At 39.8% G+C, this 18,513-nt stretch overlaps 2 protein-coding genes across 2 annotated transcripts; one reads left to right on the top strand and one right to left on the bottom strand.

Moving 5' to 3' along the window:
* Positions 1-58: 58 nt before the first annotated feature.
* LOC144631358 (choline dehydrogenase, mitochondrial-like) lies at positions 59-7,944 on the bottom strand. The gene is made up of 6 exons (XM_078489782.1): positions 7,683-7,944; positions 6,647-6,819; positions 5,147-5,652; positions 3,878-4,108; positions 3,075-3,276; positions 59-1,908 (listed from the first exon to the last, which is right to left on the bottom strand). Exons 1-6 carry the CDS (start codon positions 7,910-7,912, stop codon positions 1,592-1,594), a joined length of 1,659 nt encoding a protein of 552 aa, XP_078345908.1. The 5' UTR covers positions 7,913-7,944; the 3' UTR covers positions 59-1,591.
* A 2,097-nt stretch (positions 7,945-10,041) lies between these two features.
* Positions 10,042-18,506, top strand: LOC144631356 (choline dehydrogenase, mitochondrial-like). Its single transcript, XM_078489779.1, has 8 exons — positions 10,042-10,148; positions 12,168-12,257; positions 12,379-12,658; positions 13,199-13,371; positions 13,919-14,424; positions 14,959-15,189; positions 16,118-16,319; positions 17,489-18,506. Exons 2-8 carry the CDS (start codon positions 12,188-12,190, stop codon positions 17,803-17,805), a joined length of 1,779 nt encoding a protein of 592 aa, XP_078345905.1. The 5' UTR covers positions 10,042-10,148; positions 12,168-12,187; the 3' UTR covers positions 17,806-18,506.
* The last annotated feature ends 7 nt before the right edge of the window (positions 18,507-18,513 follow it).

Below are 18,513 nucleotides of genomic sequence, written 5' to 3'. Positions count from 1 at the left end.
AACTGTGTTGTGTTCTTGGGCAAGACACTTAACTCTCACAGTGCCTCCCTCCACCCAGGTGTATAAATGGGTACCGGCGAATTTACTGCTGGGGGGTAACCCTGCGATGGACTGGCATCCCGCCAGGGGGGAGTAGCAATAACCAATCCAAAAACCAAAATTGATTTGTTAAAGATAATAGAATGACAGATACCACTTAAACATAGCAGACCGTAATATATGAAGCTGAGGACAACCCCACCACAGTGAACAATGTCTGTAGCTGTTTGCATGCATTTTTGGCGTGATGTGAGGGGGTAGAGTGGGTGGAGCTTCAAACACAGTCACGTACACTGTCAGGTTTTGCTGATACAGTCAACTCTCTCTAAAACGGACACCGTCGTCTGTGTCCGAGCCAAGTGGCCCATACAGTCGGAGCTTATCCCAGTTTCTGTAGCATTAACTGACTAGGAGTATAAATCTCTCCCCCCACCCTCGCTAAGTTCGAATATTTAGGTGGGGGTGTACAGGGCGCCTCCTGGAACCCTGGGTCGCCCACTACCTCTCGGAACGAGTTAATTCATTGGTTCTTAAAACAGTAGATAACAGGTGACAACAATGCCCCTAGCCCTGAATAACAATAGAGGTAGTGTTTACAGCGGGCGAATGAGAATAGAGGTTCCAGAGAGGTAGTGTCTTACTGGAAACCCTTGCCCTATTTCAAACCAAAACATACGGTTTTCGCTACCCTATTTTAGAGCTGACACCAAAAATCGATATCCCATCTCAGACCAGACCCTAAACCCAGAAACTCCTTGGTTTTTGTAAATATTTAAGATGGTATAGAAATAACCAACGTTTTGAAATCCTACTTCTCAAAGGATGGATAAAAACAGTCATAAAAATAGTTTCTCCCAAGAATTATACCGCTGACCTGACTGTACAAACCATACCTTATTTCAGACTTTGGCGCCGCATATGCTCTTCCAAAATACGACTGGAAAGGCGGTTGGTTATTTTTTAAAATAAATTCAAGGAAAAAAGATGTAACGTGACCCTCGGCCCCATCCTAAATCAGCCCATGGTTCTATACAAAGTTTGATGCCGTTTCTCTTGCTTTTATTTCATTACTGAACAGTTCTTGAATTTAAGAAATCTATAAATCACTTATCCATCGATTTGCTGGCCACTAACTGTGCTTTTTGAAACATGTACAGTGAATACCACTAAACTGAGACAGTGTGGAGAGTTAAGTTCTTGTCACAGTCGATGACGTACGCGTTTTCCAATAGCGAAGCGCGCGAGTGACGTCACGACTAAGACAAGACTCAGACTGACAAATAAACCGAAATGGCGGACGATTTTCCTAAAACACTTTCTAAAAGAGCCGATGTTCCTAAAACACTTTCATAAAACGTAAACTTCGCCTAGATTCCTTCTATTTCTCTCAGAACACGCTGATGTTTTTTGAGCCTCGTGGGGGTTATATTCATTTGCATTCTATTTTAGACCTTGCGCGCTTCGCTATCATTTCGCTCACGATACCAACTCAGGCCTCAATCGAGCTTTACACATACACAAGAGCATCCTAACCACAACTGCGTAAAATGACCTATCTCTGTCCCTTTTCTGGCGTCCTGTACACTGGTGCAGTTGATTTAGGCAGGGGTGGATTTTCTAATATAACATCAGCTGCTTTCTCTGCGATCATAATGGTTGGTCCATTAAGATTTCCGCTCACAATGCTCGGCATTATTGACGCGTCAACAATCCTCAGATTTTCCACTCCGAAGACCTCCGTTTTGTTATTGACGACAGCCATCGGGTCATCTTCGGCACCCATCTTGCACGTGCATGATGGGTGATAAACAGTGTCGGCATTTTGTCGCACCCAGGCATCAATTTGCTCATCTGTTTGAACATGGTCACCTTGAAAAACAAAGACGCGTCAAGTGCGATTACTGAGTAAACGTAAAAAGTGGTCTTCTATGAGGAACAACTTGATGTTAGAACCAAAAAGGATTGAAGGAAAGAGCAAAATGTTTCCAAAAATAATGAAAGCATAAGTGGCCCATGTAAAGACTTGGCGTCGTTTAACCTTAACCTGGTTTAACCTGCGTCAAAGATACTCTTCTGGCTCACCACAAACACATACAAAACAAAGTACAGTCAACTCTCTCTTAACGGACACCTCCATAAAACGGACACCTGATGATGGTCCCTGCCGTTTTTCAGTCATTTTACTGCAACCGACAAAACTCCCTATAAGACGGAAACCTCTCTGAGACGGACAACGGACACTTTGAAACCGCCAACGGACTAGCCTGCGAAAACAGCCGCCTCTCACGCTCCGATCCGCTTGCTGCGTTCGGGGAGAGAGACGACGGCTACCAACGGACACGCACATTAAGTGTTTTTTTTTTAGTGAATAATACTTCAAAACTTCGTATCGACATAAAGCAAAGTTAGTCAGCGCCTTTAAGATACCAAACCTATCAAAAAAATCTGCTATAACGCATTACCTCTCTACTTAAGTGTATGGGTAACAAGAGGAAGTTTTCCACTGACTTACAGCTTGTAAAAGGTCTCAACTTTTGCTTCAACGCACGAATACGGTCTCTTTAGTATTTTGAAAAGTGTACAGTTAAGTTTTTAAACTAGTATAAATCGTGAACGTTCGCATTAACAAGCGAATACATATGGACATGTTTAGTATGCAACATGTATGTACTGCTTACTTCTCAGAAGCAGTAAATTATCCATTGTAATGAGCAAACGAGTAAATTTTCTTTCTAATATTTTTGTCCCAGTTTGAAGGTTTTGCTAACGTAAGCGACTTTAAACAGACTTTAAACAGACGTGTATTCATAAGATTGTGCATAGCCATTTATCTTTATTATCTCAGAATTTCTGGTGTCACATTACCTCGACTCTCTATAAGACGGACACCTCTCTAAGACGGACAGTTGGGGCCGGTCCCGACGGTGTCCGTCTTAGAGAGAGATGACTGTACTTCAAACGAGATGTGTTGTGTGACAAGTGTCAAAAAATGATACGCTGCAAAGAAAGTATATCAACTATTGATGTGCATTTACCTGGTTGTAGTTCCTTCCCGCGAAAAGGATCAAAAGCCTTCTGCTTGATGATTTCCCTGGTTAGTCGAACAGCATCTCTTAACTCCACTCTATCTTCTTCAGTGGACAGGTAGTTGGGGTTGATGATGGGATGGTCATATGGATCCAAAGACTTCAGCCTCACATATCCACGACTCTGAGCTCGAAGGGAGCCAATGTGAACCTTGAAAACAAAACAGAAACTGAAAAAGGCTGTAAAATGATATGGTTTCGATGCTCTTTACTTGTGGTCCGCAAGGAACAGAAAAATACCTTAAAACGTAGAAAAGAATTGGAAAATTGAGCCGAATGAATGCGTTACCCCGCTTGCTAAAATTATTTTATTCTAAAAAAAGGGGATACGACAAGAGCAGCCATAATTCAATAAGATTCATTTTATTGGGACGCTAATTAACGTTTTAGAATACGCTTTGTGTACTGTAAACTAAATTAAAGTATAAAAACAGCAAGTTAGATTCCTTTAGCACCTCTACTTCATTTCACGGGCCTTTAATTTCGCGATTTTCGCGATTCTCAAAAACCGCGAAACATAAGTTTTTGATTTATTTTTAATGCTTTTAACGTCCTTTTTGGCCAAATCGTTGAAATAAAACCCCGCAAAATACTGTCTCGCCAAAGTCGCGAAATTAAGTACCCGCGAAAGTAAGCACCAATGAGGTATAATATTTGCTCTCACTAGGTGCTTCCTTTCCCTCCCATTCAGCCATTGAGATTAAAGACTGAGGCAATGTAAGGATAAATCATAAAACACATCATGTTCTTACTTGAAAGGCTTCTTTCTGTAAAATCACTCTACCGTGATCTTTGTAAGCTAAGGGTAGAAAGTGGTATTGGATGTTAGAATGGGAGATGCCTTCCTTGCTGCGAATAAAGCCACCAGCCTCAATATGTCCAGTGGCACACGGACCAGTCCGGGTTAAGAACCACTTGGCTCCAATAGGAACCATGTTCCACCACTTGAGTGAGCGGTACAAAGTTAAGGGCTGTGTACATTCCTGAAAAGTGATCACAATGGAGGATTTACTTCAAAGGGATATCACTTGGGAGTTACCGTGAGAAAGTTATCACAGGTTAACGTAGTTGTTATCACATGGATTATCACCAGGACGTAGGGCCGGGTTTACAAAGTCGTTTACGGCACGCTTATAACCACTAACTGTATTTCGGTATACGTGAATCAGATTTGAATCACATTCCATACGTGAATCAGATTTGAATCAGATTCCATACGTGAGTCAGATTTAATTTGATGCTGGTTCTCAGCGTTGCTACAAGGTTTTTTTTCTGGGTTTCCTCCCACTAAAACATTTTTAGAATTTATTTCTATCTGGATTAAGGAACAGAAGAGAGAATTAACTAGTTGTTTGGACAAGCGCAAAGATAAAAACAACATCCCACCAAAATGGTGGTTATTGTTACTTGCCATATTCAACTTCTGATGGCCAAAAAGAGCTTGCACACTAGGAAACATTTTGCTTATGGGATGTAGCGGGATGTAGGACCTAAGTAACGGGTGGGGAATCATGCAGGGGCTTGGTCTGTCAACTGTTCCCATCTATTCATCTTATGCAGGCTTCAGAGTCTTCAATTCTGCTTCAAAACCTGGTCGGATCTTGGTAGCTTCGGCACAAGAAGTCGGCTTTGTCGAATCAAAAGTGAAGCAAAGAATGATGATTATCTTTGATACAGATGTCAAAAGTTATCAAGTCTTTTAATGTCGCCTTTGACAGGGATTTGACGTTCTTCAAAGTTATAACAGATTTAAAGCGTATCAAAGGTTCCCTTGACACGAGTCACGGTCATCTTTTACTGTACCTTGGTCACACCTTTGATAAACGTCAAAGCGGTATTATTGCAGATGTCATTGCAAAGGCAACATATTCTCCTCAGTTATTTTAAGACCCTGAGTGTTGGTCTGGTCTGGGAATCAAACCCGAGACCTCCCACACGGTAGTCCGGCGCTCTACCAACTAAAGCTAACTAAGCTAACCGGTCGGCGGTTGAAAGCCAACTTTTCGTGCATAGGTACAAACCTGATGTATAGACACGTCCAAATGATCTTGCAGGTTGTATCCTACACCAGGAAGATGGACTTTCACAGGAATACCAAGCTTCCGCAAATCGTCAGCGTTTCCAATACCAGACAAGTTCAGTATCTGTGGTGTGTTAATTGCTCCACCGGCTAAAATAACTCCTTTCCTAGCCCGGGCCCGCTTCACTTGACTGTCTAAGTCGTACTCGATACCTTCAGCTTTGTTGTTTTCAAACACAATCTTTGTGATCATTGCTCTTGTTTTAGCTCGAAGGTTTTTACGCTTAAGCGCAGGTCTGAGATACGCATTTGCTGCACTCCACCGTACACCTTTGTAGACTGTCATGTCCATCCAACCAAATCCTTCTTGTTGATAGCCATTCATGTCTTCTGTGAAGGGATAGCCAGCTTGGATGCCTGCGTCAATAAATGCTTGGTATAGAGGATTGTTTGATTTTCCACGTGATACATGGACAGGGCCATCGCCTCCTCTGTAATCATCTGGACCTACGGAAATTTAAAAAAATTAACCTACTTAGACTTATTTAGCATCTTGCTGTATTATAATCTATCTCGCTATTTCAGGTAGAAATCTGAGTCTTGTTCTCGACTTATTTCGATAGCAAGCAACTCAGTAGTCTTACATTAACTATATTTTCGTGCCGATGCTCTTCTTGTAGCCGCCCGTATTCATCCTTTTTGTTTGTGGTGATTTTTTTGTTCTTCATTGACTTTCAAATTCCTATTAAAGATCTTTACTTCAGTAGCAAAACCTCTCCCCCTTGCTAACCTTACGAAGTAAGTTTACTGCTGGGTTCTTACACGCCCAGTCAAAGACCCACACCTCTGGTCAAGGTGTAACTTCAGGTGTCACTCGGGCCTTTCTCGTGTCTAAAGGGTCCTCTTGAAAGATCCAAAAGGTCTGGCACACCAGGCTGATGAAGTCTTTAGCTGAAGTTGGTGTCACAGTCTCAGAGACCTCAAAGTTTAGATCAGATTCTACATAAATGTAACGTATCGATCTACTGTGACTTCGTTTTTCTGAATTTGACAGGAGCATCAAACAAAATGTCTAATTTGGTTGTTGTCTTCATATGATGTGAGATGTTATTTGGTTCGATGTGTTCTCAGGATCTGTCGCCTAAGAAACAACCACTGTAACGATGTTCTATTTCCTGTCAGGTGGTGTGTGCATTACGACCGCGACGCAGCGATTTCTTATCGTAGATGGTGGTCCTCTATGTCGGAAAGCCGACCGTTTTTTGTCAGATGTCCATCTAGGGGTTTTGTGGGCATTATTGGTAGAAGGCGGGGCAGCTAAATTCTCTCTTGACACAAAACTCTTCCTGACAGAATCCTACAGCCCACCTGGTTTATTCCAGGCCTGGGATAACTTAATTTGTTATTACGTTTTGGAACTAAAATCAAATGTTAAATATCTTTTTTAAAACGATTTAAATATCATGAAGAATTGTCTAACCATGGAAAACCAAAATCGTACCTAATTCATGGGTCTGGGACTTTTTAAAGTATGGCAAACAGTCAGCATATGACCAGCCTTCAGCACCTTCCTTTACCCAGCGATCATAATCATAAGCATGACCTCTGACGTACACCATGGAATTCAGAGATGACGATCCACCCCATACTCTCCCTCTAGGTTGGTAGATGCGTCTAGAAAAAATAACTTGTGATGACCAAAGTTTAAGAGTTTAAATGACTCTATCAGAAAAGCAAAAAAAACAACAACAATAACAACAACAAAAAAAAGCAAAAAGCAAAAAACAAAAAAAGGAAAAAAATTGTCATTTCCTCGGACAACTGATTGTCTATATATGACCTCATATTACTCGATAGAAGATCTTCCGATAGTTAATTTCATAACATAACATAACATAAAACTTTATTTACCCTCGAATTTAATATAGCTAAGACAAGCTAGTTTCTTCGACAAGCTAGTTTCTTCTTGTACCTTACATGTAAGGTACAAGACAATTACCAGGCAAACTGAGTGCTTTGTCTGCTCGAAATATTATTTTTGATAACCTACTGCTAGAATCAAGCAAATAAAGTTCTGAAATTTCTAGTTCTCGTTTCCCTCTGCTGTTACGTTATTACGCAACTAAGGGTTGGACCATTTTATTATTATGTTTTTTGGGCGGGGGTGGGGGGGTGGGCTAGAATTGTTTCCGACTTGTGTTTCCGCAACTTTTTTCACCCTTAGCTTGGGCAGCTTTACCTTTGGCTTGCTGTGCGTGAATTTTTTTCCCTATACTTTTCCTGTTTCTTTCTTCTTTTTTTTTTTTGGGGGGGGGGGGGTAATTGCTCATCCTCAACCCCCCACCCGTAAGGTCCATCCCTAACACAGCTGAGAAGTCCAATAACTAACATTAGCCAATTAGAATGTTTTGACACGGCGAATAAGGCTTGTTCAGGACCATACTGGGAGAATATCGACCTTCGCCTTTTTCCTCGCTGCATTTGATCCGAACTTTGAAGACCTTGCTTAGTTAGAATGATCATGATTAATTCTATACCTATTATCCATAAACTCTTGTGGCTCTGTCTCGTAATACCAGTTGTATTTCGTGTCCCAAAGATTATACATAAGCGCAGCTGGCATGTGGATCTTCCATGTCCAATCCTTAGGTCCTGCCTCAAGTAAAAGAACTTTGTCTTCAGGGTTTGCCGACAGACGGTTTGCCAGAACACAGCCTGCAGATCCTGCTCCACAAATAATGTAGTCGTGGGTTGAAGAGAACGTCATGGTGGACTGCAAACATCTTCGATGGAATTTTGGGCTGTGGGCTGCGTGAAAATAGATTACAAAAATCATTAAAGGTCAGCTAAATGATTGAAGCACGTAATTGAGATCAATGGTAGAGGCACAGTGGGCTGGATAAGATACCAAACTTAAGATACTTGCCCTCTAGAACATGAAGTGCAATGCCAATGCCCAGCCTTTTCAGGAGCAATCTTTTGCGCATCAATGAGGTCATTACATTCACATGTGTTTCATCACCTGAAATTCAAAAGTTATTGGGAATACACGTGTATAGAATTCCCCCGGGGGGGTACAACCTTATATACACTATATGGGTATGTGCTGCTGGATATGGGTTCCCATTTCTGATCTTCCAAGTCCTTTTAGTCGCTACATGGGAAAAATTATGTCCAAGTTACTTCTTTCTGTTTTACCAAAAACTGTTCGTTTTGAAATGCACTAAAATAATCAACAGATGTTGTAGTATTGTGGAAAAAATTAAAAAGAAAACCATCCTCTTCACTTCTTGTCTGAGATGGGTTATACAATTTAACTTTTTAGTCTTAGTTTAGTCTAACTCAATTACCGTCTGAGACGGGGTAGAGATTCCTAGAACCCAGCGGTGCACTCCCACCAAAACGTTTCCAAGTACCTATAGAATCATAACTTTCGGACGTCACGCAACGCTTCAGAAGAAGCGTTTGGCGATGTTGCACAAGGACTTTTGACAAGGCCTCATTTTTATGAATTATTGTATATCCATTAGTACCCCTGATATACATAAACGTCCTTTCCTATTTGCTCCAGACTCTCAGATTCTTTAGAAAACGAGAGAATGACAGCAATACCTGGAATGAGGTATTGGAAAGATGGTAAACATTAAGTCCCTGGAGCATCGCAGATACACGCAAGCCCTAATCTTCCTTTATAAATCTTTATTTATTACCGGGCCAAGCTACATCAAGGAATTGTTCTCATTGCGTTCTAGCAATTATGATCTAAGAGGCTATTGTAAGCTTAATCAGCCTGCTTTTAAATCAAAGTTTTTACATAAATCTTATCGCTACATAACTTCACGTTTATGGAACAACTTACCTGACAATACAAGAGGAGCGTCCTCTCTTAGAATATTTAAAAATTTACTGAACAATGTTAACCTGACCACCGAGGCCAGCTGCTGCTGTAATCTTTGTATCGATTAGTTTACATTTTTAAATTTTATTGTCTACGTAGTTTTTAAATTTTTATAGTCTAGTTTTTAAATTTTAAATTTTATAGTCTAATTTTTGTATTTTTATTGAATAGATAATCATATTTAAATTTTTTACATTGTAACTTTTAGAATACACGTTCACTTTTAAACGAGCCCCAGGCTCATTGGTGACATGTGTTTAAATAAAGTACTACTACTACTACTACTACTACTACTACTATGAGGTAATGATCCGAGGCCGACTGTGTGCTGTCACGCAACGATTTTCCCAAAATAACAATTTTGCAATCTAATCTCAGCTAACCCCGGTACCACCAGAACAGATACAATGCCAGAACATATATATTTAAAATTTGCTGTGTCCAGATTACGATACCCAAAACCCTTTTCCACATTTTCACTTAATAATTCTAAGAGAAAATTATACGAGTGCTCGCTTGCATAAACTTGCGAGTCTTTGAAACCTGTGAACAGCACGCACTCTAATCTAGCTAACCTTGCAAAACTCCAAAAGAAAATACAGCATCCTTTAACGTGATATTCCAACACTTACAGGCTGCTTGAGTGGATAACCATGCTTAAATTGATTGGATTTCTGACGCCGTGCGGTTAAAGAAGATCGAAGATCGGACTTCTGCCGCATGGATACATAAAATGGTGTCACGCCACTCGGCTGTGTCACGCCATCGAACATGATTTGTCATGTCACGTCACTTTCGTCCGCTCTCACAAATATCACAAAAGTTCTCAGAAAAATAGTGTCATCTACAAATTTATTTTACACAATTTTCTTTTAAGATATGAAGATTTACGTTTTCTTTCTAATACTGCAGCTGAAAAAATGATCTTCGTTTAGCCCTCGTTATGTAATCGTAAGGCATCGGCCAGCAGTCGGCTCAAACGTCGGTACTAGTTTCCAGCCTTCTCAAGAAGTGTGCTGTGTGTACCTTGAATCCTCTTGCAACAGTTCAGATCATTTTCACAAGCACTAGTATTTTCTTCTTGTCAGCCCAGTGACCGTCTCAGGTAAGTAGCTTTTTGTTTTGGTGCTTTAGTTTAGTTTTACTTAGCAAAATCGTGAAACTTTAGCGGATTGTGCCCGGCGATTCGCGTGCGGTGTGCACATGGTATGCGATCTGGTGTCAGTGGTTTTACTGCACTGGTGAAAAAAAAAAAAACGATCAGAATGATCTTGCAAAAAAATTGTGATGAGAAAAGCGAGAACTAGGTCACTTTCAAACGCCTAGATCTTGACATCAGAGTTCTCTTTAAAGCTATAATTGCTCATTATTGCATAAGAAATCAAATTTTACTGCAATTTTGCCTGTATGTAGTAAATTTTGCTATTCTGTAAGTATTCAAACACTGAAAGTTAAAGCTGAATGACAAACTCAGTCTTATCCACTCAACCCTAACTTTGAGTAAGGCCCTATTCAGACGCCGTACTTTTCATGAGCCGAACTCAATTCGAGTTTGGACCGACCCAAATTGACAAAAGTACGCCTCTTGATTCAGATGCCGTACTTTTTGGCCGTTCCAAGGCCGTTCCTAATACAGTTCCTATAAAACCAATCAAAGTTGTCAAAATACATTATAATAATTATTTATGAATTAGGATCGGCACATGAAAAGTACGGCGTCTGAATCAAAGCCGTTCCAAAGGCGTTCCACAGGCGAAATTCTCGGCCAAGCCAGGCGGGAAGAACGGGTGAGCCGTTCCAAATTGAAATGGCCGTTCTAATGTAATTCAGACGCCGATCTTTTCATGTACTTAATTCAAGGAATTAGTTTCGGCTCATGAAAAGATCGGCGTCTGAACCGGGCCTAAGTACACTGATTAATCTAATTGGCTGGCGTTAGTGTGGGTATTTTGCGCAGCCCTGGGTGCATTTAAGGGGGAGGGGGTTGGGGAACAAGGAGGGGTCGAAACCCAGGGGGGTACTCCGGGATCAAAGTGACGGGGATGATCGAATGGAGGCAAAACTCAGGACCCAAAAAATCCCTAAGTCTCCCGACATTACCCAAAAAATCCCTGGACCAAAAAACGCCCAAAAAAATCCCTAGTCAAATTACCACTTAATTGCCAAGGCCGCGCCAAGGCACTTTAGTTTGATTTTAATACCCAAAAAAATCCCCTATTTAAATCAAGTAACCCCAAAAATACCTGCCAAATTCTCCTACCCAAAAAATCCTGGAATCGAAAATTTCGACCCCAAAAAAATCCTTCGCACATCCCCGTCACTTAGGTCCCGGAGTACCCCCCTGGGGGTCGAAATTAGGCCTCTGCTCGGAATGCTCGCAGAATTTTAGTGGGTGCTTGTTTGCTTATTTTCACGAGTGCTTGCATGCTTGGTTTTAGTGGAGATAGCTTTTTGAAAAGTATTCATTGCTTGCAAGGCTAACTTGATATAGATCTATCTTCTGTCAATGCTTGTGCTTGCAAAGAAAAACACTGTGCTTGCATGCTAGCAAAAACCATTCAATACCCCTTCAATGATGGGCGGTCCCCTTTTATCCTTGCATTTAACAAATTTATAATTAATCATAATTTATGAATTTATATTGCGCTTTTTAACATGTAAATGAGCAAAAGCGCATTAGTATAAAGGTAGTATAAAGGTAATAGTTTAATTATCACACTCTTGTCAGAACTGCTGGATAAGATTCAAATAATAATAATAATGATAATAATGTATATATTTATACGAAAAGTTTAATGTTCAATTCAAATGGGATTAACAGTGTGAGAATGTAGATAAATTTGTAATAACAAAAAATTGTTGTGCAATTTTCTATTGTTCAACATGCCATTCTTTCAAGTTTCAACCCACCATCTTTGGGGGGGGGGGGGGGGGGGCCCGTCCCCCTTTTTTTTTTTTTTCTTCCTCCCCTCTTCTTTTTTTTCCTCTCTTCTCCTCCCCCCCCCCCAACACCTTACTTTCTTCTTCTGTGGTCCCGAAAAACTTTTTTAATTTTTTTTTTTTTTTTTTTAAACTGAATAATTGTATAATTCCATTTTATTTTTTACATTATTTTTAATTCCAGAATTTTGCTAGGCAAAGGTCATGGCCTCCTTCTTGACTCTTAAAAAATGCTTTAATAAAAGTCTGGCATCCACATTTCGTATGATAAAAGGTGGGTACATGTACATGTTGTGGATTAATTTTTTATTTCACAAATTTTATTAACCAGTTTGATTTTAATTTTTACCTTATTTTTCTGTATTTTGATAAATTTTCTTTTTTTGGCCTTCTAGTCCATCGCCCTACTTTCCAACAAAAATGTTTTCTTTCTGGTACTGGCACAATAAAGTTCTCTTCAATCCACGACTACATTATTTGTGGAGCAGGATCTGCGGGCTGTGTTCTGGCAAACCGTCTGTCGGCAAACCCTGAAGACAAAGTTCTTTTACTTGAGGCAGGACCTAAAGATTGGACATGGAAGATTCACATGCCGGCTGCGCTTATATATAATCTTTGTGATAATAAATACAACTGGTATTATGAGACAGAGCCTCAAGAGTTTATGGACAACAGGTATTTTAAGTATTAAAATTATTACATTATTAAAATGTCAGATTGGTGTTTAGTGAGCCTATATTTTCAACCCTCCAAGTATATTTTCTTTGTTAGTGGCCATTTGGCCACTGACTCCTCAAGTTTGGTCACCAGTGAAAAATTTTAGTTGCTAAATTAAGCTCACGCTTTCAATCCTTCTTCTCAATTTTGGTTGCCAGTCTGGAAACTTCAGTTCCAATTTAGTCTCCACTCTGATCTAAAAGTTTGGTCATTTTAGTCGCCATGGTGACTAAAATGGTCTTAACTTGGAGGGTTGATTTTTGGTAACATTTTGTGAAAAGCCTAAGAATTCCTTACCAGTATCAAAGGCAAAGTGCCACTGTTAAAGCCTGGCTTGCAAATTTGCAGAGAAGAACTGGCCATCTGATCAAATGTCATTGGTGGTGCCTGTTGCTTTTTCCTCTTAATTATTTTTAGCTATGATTTTTATATTATATCATAACGAATTACCGGTACTCAAGTTGTAAAACTTTTAAATTGCGTTCAATTTCTTTTCAGGCGAATCTATCAACCTAGAGGGAGAGTGTGGGGTGGATCGTCATCACTGAATGCTATGGTGTATATCAGAGGTCATGCTTATGATTATGATAACTGGGAGAAGGAAGGTGCTGAAGGCTGGTCATATGCCGACTGTTTGCCATACTTTAGGAAGTCCCAGACCCATGAATTAGGTAAAGTGTAATTTGCTTTTAAGAATTATATAATGTAATAAATTAGTTATCTTCCCTGATGGCCATACAAAAACTGTGAGGTGCATCAACTTAAAAAAACTATGAGCCCAAATTTTCTATGAGTGAATAGACAACGAGGAGCAGCCGAGTTGAATTGTCATAGAGAACAAGGATGAGTAGTCTAATTGTTTTAGTAGAAACTCTAAAGGATTGCAGTCCAAAACCTACAATTTTTGGTATTTGTAAGCCAAAATCTAGAATAATTGCCCCTTAAAAGAGCAACTAACAAATGATTGTGTTATGTCAGCGAATAAAACAATGGGAGAACTAATCAGATTCACAGGTTTCCAATATAAAGATTTTTTTCTGTTCATGTCTGTCTAAACTGTTTAGTTGCTGTTGATTCACATTGGATACTGACACAGGATGATTCAGTGAAGCTGAGAAACTTCATCAAAGTGTTTATGGGAGATTGAAACTTTCTGCATAATCTAATGGCCAATTAATTTTATTTTCAAATTGTTGGTTTATTGATTTATTCCTGTAGGTCCTGATGATTACAGAGGAGGCGATGGTCCTCTCCATGTATCACGCGGGAAATCAAACAATCCTCTATACCAAGCATTTATTGACGCAGGCGTCCAAGCTGGCTATCCCTTCACAGAAGACATAAATGGCTATCAACAAGAAGGATTTGGTTGGAAAGACATGACAATTCACAAGGGAGTACGATGGAATACAGCAAATGCATACCTTAGACCTGCGCTGAAGCGTAAAAACCTTAAAGCAGACACAAGAACGTTGATCACCAGAGTGATCTTTGAGAAGAACCGTGCTGTAGGTGTTGAATACTTTGTAGGCAGTCAAGTGAAGCGAGCTATGGCTAGGAAGGGAGTTATTTTATCTGCTGGAGCGATTAATACGCCACAGATATTAAATTTGTCTGGTATTGGAAATGCTGATGACTTGAAGAAGCTTGGTATCCCTGTGAATGTTCATCTTCCTGGTGTGGGCCAGAACTTTCAGGATCATTTAGAAATGTATTTTCACCAGGTTTGTAGTGTGCTTTATGTGTACGTTGTACATATCCTTTAAGTCATTCTGTAAGCTTCTAAGCCTGTACATAAATAAATTACATTCTTGTTCCTAATTGGCATGTACAGGGTGCAAAAAAAGTGTCGACCAGTCATTTGGGACAAGTATACCCTATAGATTTCCCTGCAAGGCAAGTACCCTGGTAACTTTTTATTTTCAATTGTATAATGGGCTGTCTAAGTTGTTAAAAAATAATAATATTAAAATTGTATAAAATAAACATGCAACTGCCCCAGGAAAGCACAATTTGATAGCTGCTTGCCTGGAGAAGAAAAAGGTTGAGGTCATACTTTTTTTCGAGCCCTGATGCATTTTTGAATTTTAGGATTTCTGGTTTGCCTTGGAGTGGCAAGCCAGCCAGGGTGGTTTGCGTTGTGTTTTTGGACAAAAAAATTTCAAGTAGGACATGCTGCACCAATCCCTCCTTTGGTAAGAGATGAAATTAACACCTTCAAATGATGTAATATATACCCCATTGTGATCACATTTCAGGAATGTACTCAGCCGCTAAGTTTGTACCGCTCACTCAAGTGGTATAACATGGTTCCTATTGGAGTCAAGTGGTTCCTTACCAGGACTGGCCCGTGTGCCACTGCACATCTTGAGGCTGGTGGCTTTATTCGCAGCAGGGAAGGCATTTCCCATCCCAACATACAGTATCACTTTCTACCCTCAGCTTTTAAAGATCATGGCAGAGTGACTGTAGAAAAGGAAGCTTTTCAAGTTAGTGCAGGTTATCCATTTTGGGGACTGACTGCCCATGTACACTTCGAGGGTAAAATTAGTAAGAAAACAACCTGGAGGGGAATCAGAAAAGGTTCGAGTTAGCGGAGGCTCGAGTTACTTCGAGTTATCGGGATTCAACTGTATAGCCATGCTGGAAAGTTGTGTTTGGACATATAATTATGTGCTTTCAACACCCTTGAAAATATTCAGAAATGAGAAATTGATTCTTTGTTGAAGCAGAGTAAATGTCTCCATTAACTCTGGTTGAAGTGATGTCTGCACAGTTTTATTAATAATTTATAATATTAAATTATTATTAAATCTTATAATTAATATACCTACAATGCATGCAGATCTGTTGAATAACATGCTGGCAAATAAACTAAGAAGGATTTAGCCTGTGACAGGCTCTCAGGTGAAGGGTAGGTTGAGGAGGCAAGCCAGTGAATGAGGGGTGATGAAGGATAAGCGAAGGATAGGGACCTGTACGCAGGCTACACGCAAAGGTGATAAGAGCGGTTTTCACTTGAGTGTCGAAAGTTAATTGCGTTTGCTTTGGATTTGCATTGCTACGCTTAGTGATTGGCTTAAAAATCTCGCGCCACTTTATCACCCAATCAGAACTAAAACCAAAACCAATCGTGACTGCTGCCACGTTTTCCTGCGCTTTGTCTGGCTACATGTATTTGCTTGGAGTTTTGATTGGTTCACTGGTTTGTCTGTGTCCTTTGTGATAGGCCGGAGTAATTACTTTGGTTTTGGTTTTACGACACTCAATTGAAAACTGCTCTATTGTACAAAGGCATAAGTCAGAACATTTAACTGTGTATGATTTATGTTTTTTGCAAATACATGTATGTGTATTTGCTCTGACCAGCACTTAGAAAACTACAAAATAAATAATGTATTGTTCTTTTCAATTAAGGTACATGTTGGTTCCCTGCGAGCTACAAGTCGTGGATATGTGAAATTGAAGTCTTCTAGTCCATATGACAGTCCTATTATCAACCCAAACTACCTGTCCACTGAAGAAGATAGAGTGGAGTTGAGAGATTCCATCAGACTCACCCGTGAAATATTCAACCAGAAAGCTTTTGATCCATTCCGTGGACAAGAATTACAGCCAGGTAATGGTGTGACATAATTATAATTTTTATAAATACCGGTAGTAATTTCAGGTTTTCCCCAATGTCACACAATAATTTACAATTTTGAGTACAAAGAGTCTTGCATAGAAAAATGTGTTCACAAGATTGTATGTGCTTAGGTAAAAAAAATAGAAAGCTTTTACATGACATTTTTTTGCTGAACAAAACCCTTTTCTTGGGGCACCTTATAGGGGTGTTAAATGGTTAATTAAAAACTTTGTGAGATGGCAAAGTGATATCTTTTGTGCCAGCCCGAGACCTTTTTAGCCTTGCAAAAGAAAGTGGGATTCCGAGAAATATGCTTCCCAGAAAAATATGAGAAGAGAGCTCTGAAATTTGGCTAAAATTCTGCTAGACGTGCATTTTTGAAGGACCATTCTTCACTCTCCTTGTGGTTTGCATTCATATTCGCTTGCCGGCTTGCTGGCCTTTGAGTTACGCCATTTTGCTTGCTGAGTTATTAAGCATTTCCCTTGAGTCTACACCCACCCTTTGGTAAGTATGGGTTTTGGTAAGTATTCCACTGACTGGTTCAGTGTGATGGTGCCTCTGGTTGTGGCCACTCCAAGGGTTGCCATGGATATCCCCTTTCCTGTACCTGATAGCTGCCCAGCTCCAACAACCCCTGGGGGGGCACTCCCATGTATGAGCTATATAGGTATGTGCCACTGTGAAGGGTATGGTTTTTGAGGAGTTTAGTCTGGGATAGGGTATAGAAATCAGTGAGTTTTGGTCTAGAAATGGGTAGTCCAGAATAGGAATAGAAACTCGGAAGAGAAAGAGGCTTCCCTAGACGTGAATAAAATCATTGTGACAACATTGTTGACAAGTGGTTTTCCATTAAAAACACTTATAGTGATGCAGTTCTTAAAAGAAGCAAGTCTGGCATAGGGAAGGGATTTTCGGTATCTACAGAATGTAATCTAGTATATGGTTGCAAAACCAGCTGAAGATGGTCTGGCATAGGCTAAGCGTTTCAGAGTCCCAGTGGCACATCCCCACCCCCGAGCAACCACCTTCAAGGTGACAGCTCTCAAGCTCATCTATTGTTGACTAGTTTAAACACTGGATAATCCATTTCAATAAACAAATATGCTGAAGAAAACTTTTCTACCCTTTGACAATTATTTTCATCTCTGCCTTTGAAGGTGACCATGTTCAAACAGATGAACAAATTGACGCCTGGGTGCGACAGAATGCCGACACTGCTTATCATCCATCATGCACATGCAAGATGGGTGCTGAAGATGACCCCATGGCTGTCGTCAATAACAAATTGGAAGTCATGGCAGTGGAAAATCTTAGGATTGTTGACGCATCAATCATGCCCAGCATTGTGAGTGGAAATCTCAATGGACCAACCATTATGATCGCAGAGAAAGCAGCTGATATCATATTAGGAAATCCACCCTTGCCTAAATCAACTGCGCCAGTCTACAAGACACCAGAAAAGGGACAGAGATAACAAGTGATATCATGACTGGAATGATAATTATCGCACAGCACTTTACTTATACACATGCATCAGGGCATGTGGCATAATTTAGCTTACAAGAGGTCTGTTGCAAGAAAAAAAAATTATTAACAATAACTAAGAAATTCCACAATTTGACAGAAATCAAGGTGTGATGTTTGCATACTGGAGGAGGCAACTGTTAATGAATTGCAAAATGCTGAACATCAAATCACAGATATTTCTAAAACTTGAATGTACTATTTATTTTATAATTTTAAATTATACCAATAAGATCTCTTTATTGTGAGGAAGGGACACTTCCAGGGGGAAGGTCCTGTGTTATTATACTGCAGGTGATTGTAGAATAATGAAAGTTTACTAATATGTGAATTGGATAATAATATAGGCAGTAAGGTTCTTGCTGCCGAACATCTTATCAAATAGTTTTCATATAGGCAGTGCTTAATTAACAGACATTCATATACATGTACATTCGTGACAGTTTGGAAGTGATTCAAAAATAGGCAGTCTGCGACTAACAGCTTTTGGATATTCTTCTTGACTTATAATACAATATTTGCTACATGTAGTGTGCATGTTGAAAGTGCTCATTGGACCCCTCGTTGTCACAATTTTAAAATTACTAAAGCTTGCAGTAAAAATAATAGTAAATAGTAAGATTTCATATTTCAAAAATTAAAAGCAAAAAACAACCTT

This window comes from Oculina patagonica, chromosome 12 (assembly GCF_052425735.1).
Source record: "Oculina patagonica isolate OP01 chromosome 12, crgOcupat, whole genome shotgun sequence".
Classification (NCBI taxonomy): domain Eukaryota; kingdom Metazoa; phylum Cnidaria; class Anthozoa; order Scleractinia; family Oculinidae; genus Oculina; species Oculina patagonica.
This window is presented reverse-complemented; position numbering and strand designations above follow the sequence as displayed.

Excerpts from the sequence above, each read along its gene's own strand:
- LOC144631358 (XM_078489782.1), bottom strand. The coding sequence starts at position 7,912 with ATGACGTTCTCTTCAACCCACGACTACATTATTTGTGGAGCAGGATCT. Across the intron at positions 5,653-6,646 it reads GTCCCAGACCCATGAATTAG|GTCCAGATGATTACAGAGGA; the intron begins GTACGATTTTGG and ends AAATTTCCGTAG. Across the intron at positions 1,909-3,074 it reads CGGGAAGGAACTACAACCAG|GTGACCATGTTCAAACAGAT; the intron begins GTAAATGCACAT and ends TTGTTTTTCAAG.
- LOC144631356 (XM_078489779.1), top strand. The coding sequence starts at position 12,188 with ATGGCCTCCTTCTTGACTCTTAAAAAATGCTTTAATAAAAGTCTGGCA. Across the intron at positions 12,659-13,198 it reads CAAGAGTTTATGGACAACAG|GCGAATCTATCAACCTAGAG; the intron begins GTATTTTAAGTA and ends ATTTCTTTTCAG. Across the intron at positions 16,320-17,488 it reads TGGACAAGAATTACAGCCAG|GTGACCATGTTCAAACAGAT; the intron begins GTAATGGTGTGA and ends CTGCCTTTGAAG.